Source organism: Cricetulus griseus, chromosome 5, assembly GCF_003668045.3.
Source record: "Cricetulus griseus strain 17A/GY chromosome 5, alternate assembly CriGri-PICRH-1.0, whole genome shotgun sequence".
Taxonomy (NCBI): Eukaryota; Metazoa; Chordata; class Mammalia; order Rodentia; family Cricetidae; genus Cricetulus; species Cricetulus griseus.
In genome coordinates, this window is record NC_048598.1 from 102,768,888 (window position 1) to 102,772,753 (window position 3,866).

The window sequence follows — 3,866 nt, forward strand, 5'->3', positions numbered from 1 at the left end:
CTAGAGGTAGCCGAAGACATTGAAGATGGGTGGAGGCATGGCTGGCTTAGTGGGGATAGGCTTCAGAACCACAGGTCTGTACACTTTTGGCCCTGAACTGTCCACATCCTTGCAGAAGTGGGCCAGCTCCACAGGAGAGGCTGGGCTTTTCCTCCACAAGCCCAGACTGGGTACTGGGCCTTGAGGTAGGACCCCTGGAAGGCTGGGGAAGATGGGCTGTCCATGGTACTGGAATGGGCAGTAGCTCCAGGCATCAAGGCTGCCTACCAAGGATACCCCAGACATCTTGAGTGGCTCCATGTCAGCTAGCACTCTTGGGGACATGGGCAATGGAGCAGGAGCAGTCTCAGGCCCCAGGGACTCCAGACCCTTGCAATTTTTCTTATTCTCATACAGAGATGCCTCCCTGGGGGCGAGGCCCACCTCCAGCCCCATTGGGTAGCTGAGGGTGGGCCTTGGTTCCTCCCAGAATGAAGCAGGCAGCTGTCTCTTCCTCATGGGCACCTGGCCAGGTCTAGCAGCCTCTGGATTCAGGCCCTGGAAGCTCTGCTCCTTAGAAAGGCACTCCTCCCTGAAGGGGGTCCCCAGGGCCTTCTCCTTGTAGCCCCCACCCCCGCCAGGGTTGGATTCTGGACAGGGATGGAGAGGCAGCTGCCCAGGCCTCTCTTCAGGCCCCCTTTGCAGGTGAGGCTCTGTCACCCTGCCAGGCAAACCCCTAGGGAGCCTGGAATACTTCTGAGAGAAGCGCTTGAGTTGCTTCTGCAGGTACTTGCGATGGTCCACAGAGCGGCGGCAGGGTGCAGACTTGTCCAGGGCTGCCTTGATGTCACTGGACGCCAGGTTCACAAAATTCAGTAGCATCTTCACATCGCTGTCAGCTGCCATCACCACGGGAACTGTGCTGGGCTTTCCATGAAGAGTGTGGGCTCTGCTGGGGGCTGGAGGCTCCAAAGAGAGCACAGGGCAGACCTGAGGAACACAAAAGGCAGCTGGACTCTCTCCAGGGCACTTACACCTTCCCCAGGGCCACCAGGACTGACTGCAAAAAAGCTCCCAACCCAGGCACCCTTCTGTCCCCAACAGAATTTACAATGGGACACCTGGTAAGTCATTCAGCATTTCTCGGCTGAGATGAGACAGGTGCCAGCTATTTCAGTCTTTTAGGGTCTGTGGCCCTCCCCAGGAAATCGAGGCTCAGAAAAAAAGCAAGCACCTTTCTCAAAGCCATCCAGCCACAAGTGGCATTGCTGGGGCCACATTCCCAGCTGGTCGCGTCTCCCACATACTGTGAGGCCAGCATGCACAACTCACCATTCAAGTTTTTATTTTCGGAGCCAAAGAAATTCTCTACAGAAAGCCAAGCCCTCTTCCCCCTCCTTGGTGGTGGCCTCCCCCTCCCACCACCCCGCCCCCTCTGCCGTCCCCACGCTCCACCCCCAACTCTCACACAGGGCCAGGCAGGATCCCTGTCTAACACTTAATCTAGACCTGCCTTCAAGGCTCATCTCAGGCCGCCGGCGGCAGGAACTCCCCTATAGAACCATCTGCAGCGATTTCATGCCTCCTCGGCCGCCACCCACAGCACTGTGCCCCTCCCCCAAGGCCCTAGCCCGCTCACACCCTCCACCCAGCCTGGCCAAACCACTTGGGACTCCACACTGACCGAAGGTGCAGGCTGGGACCCCCGCCAACGTGGCCGGCAGGTTCCCCACCGTAGACCCAGGCAAGCCCGGCGAGCTGGCGTGCAGCGAGCTCCGTGCAGGGTGAGAAGCAGTTGTGCAGCCCTTGAGTGGGCTGAATGGAGGACAAGTCCGGAGCTGGGGGGCCCTCAGGCCAATCAGGAGCGCCTCTCCAGATACAAAGCATCCCAATCAGGCGGCGGAGCCCCGGTCCCACATTCTTTGCCGTCACAAATTGTCACCATGGGGACCATCACAAAAAAAGACAGCTCCCAAATGCAATCATTTCCCGGTAAATTTCTACCCTTCAGCCCCACTTTCCTAGGCCTCCACATGCCCCCCTCCCCTTGACCTCGGTACCCTGGTTTCTTGAGGGGTGTGTGTGTGTGTGTGTGTGTGTGTGTGTGTGTGTGTGTGTGTGTGCGCGCGCGCGTGCAAAATGTTCAGGATCAAGGAGGGCTGGATGCAGTGGAGACAGGCACCCAACCTTCCCAAGATACTCCAGGCCTCCAGCTGCCATGCTCCAGTGCAGACAGACAATCGGATGGGGTAAGCCGGGGTGGGCTGCTTTCCCTCTGCCCTTGAGTGTTGAGCGTGTGCTCTCTGACTCTTTCTGTCCTCCTGTCTCTTGCCTCTTTCACCACCCTTCCTGAAGGGTCCCCTGGGATGGGTGGAGAGGTATGCTGATGTGGGGAAAGGTAGCCCTGACTAGCTAGCTGAGCGGTGCTGGGATATCCATGGGAAGGGAGCCGGGGCTCTCAGGAATCTTGTCTTTATGTCTGCTTCCTCAATTGAGCTGCACAAAGCCTGAATTGCCCATTCAGTGCGGCCGGACAAAAGGGTGGCGTTGCACGGTCCCCTTGCATTTGTAGTCAAACAGTTAGGGACTTAAATCGAGTCGTCATGATGGAGAAAGAGGTGGACAAAGCCCATAGAATTGCCATCAGCAAACATTTTCCTGTGTCATATTAGCTAGTCTCCATGGCTCCCCCTGGCCCAGGGACAATGGCACAAGTTTGCACACTTGGCTACTGTCACCGTGCCAACGCCGGCAGGGCTGCAAGCAGGGCTGCTCAGTTGGAGCAAGCAAGGGAGCCCAGGCTGCCTCGGCCCTGCCCACCAACTGCTCAGAGAGAAGGTGAGGCCGATAGCCACATGGTGAGCGAGCAAGCGAGCGAGGCTGCCTGGGAAGTGCTCTGGGGCAGGGTCTCCATGCCAGCCAGTTAAGTGTACCCCACACAGCTCCTCTCCTCCCCTTTCCCCGTATTTCTGCCACTTTCCTCCTCCTGTCTCCATCTGTATACCAGCCCACACCTTCATACCATAGCCTAAATGGCAGACCGAAATGGCTACATGGCCTCACTCAGGAGTGGTGCCAAGAGACTGCTACTGCGGGGATGGGACACCTGTCTATAGTAGCCCGAGGAGCCCTCCTCTGGAGATGGCCCAGGGCTAATGAGTGGCGATTCTGATGCCCAGGACTAGCACATGTTCTCTGAGCAGAGCCGGGGCACAACAGACAGGGGTGTGTGGGGCTGTGGATACCTGTAGTGGCAGCCACCACTTGCGCTGGTTTTCCTCAGCATGACTGAGGGCCATGCCATTGCTACTTTAACCCCCAGAGGTTTGGGAGGGGGAGCTTCTGCAGCAGCATCCCAGCCTGCCCTGACAGGTATCAGCAGGCACCATCCTTCCTACTCCAAACTCTTGGCACACTCTGCTGGAGATATTCTCTGAGGTCCTGTCTGAGATCCTGTGGCCACAGGGTTAGACTCCAGATAGCTCCCCTCAGACCCTACGTGTTTGGGACTAACCCTTTATCTCCCACCATGCTGGGGCATTGGCTCACATATCCATCCCTTTTCTGCCCTGGCAGTCAGCACCTGGCCTGACCTGTGGGCCCTATTCCCTGGAGCTAGGCTGCTCCCAACAATGTTGCTGTCAGTGGATCAGCTTCCTGTAAGACGGCAAGATAGCAACATGCTTGTGTCCCTTAGTGTAGTGTTGTCTCCATGCTTCCCAGGTTAGTGGGCTCTGTGGGAATCCAATCTTAAAATGCCTTGGGGTAGGAAGGAATTACTCAGTGGTGAAACCCTACCATGCCCCAAACAAGCTCTTAATGTGTGCTGTCACCAAGGCTTGGCAGAGGGTGGTTTCTTGTTTCTGGAAGTAACTATCAATTCCACT

The 3,866-nt window shown here is 57.1% G+C and overlaps 1 protein-coding gene across 1 annotated transcript; it reads right to left on the reverse strand.

Annotated features, from left to right (window-relative positions):
• Fam181a (family with sequence similarity 181 member A) lies at nt 1–943 on the reverse strand. The gene has a single exon (XM_035445055.1). It carries the CDS (start codon nt 883–885, stop codon nt 1–3), a length of 885 nt encoding a protein of 294 aa, XP_035300946.1. The 5' UTR covers nt 886–943.
• Nucleotides 944–3,866: the final 2,923 nt, after the last annotated feature.

What these genes read in the sequence shown, in the direction of transcription:
- Fam181a (XM_035445055.1), bottom strand. Translation starts at nt 885, where the DNA reads ATGGCAGCTGACAGCGATGTGAAGATGCTACTGAATTTTGTGAACCTG.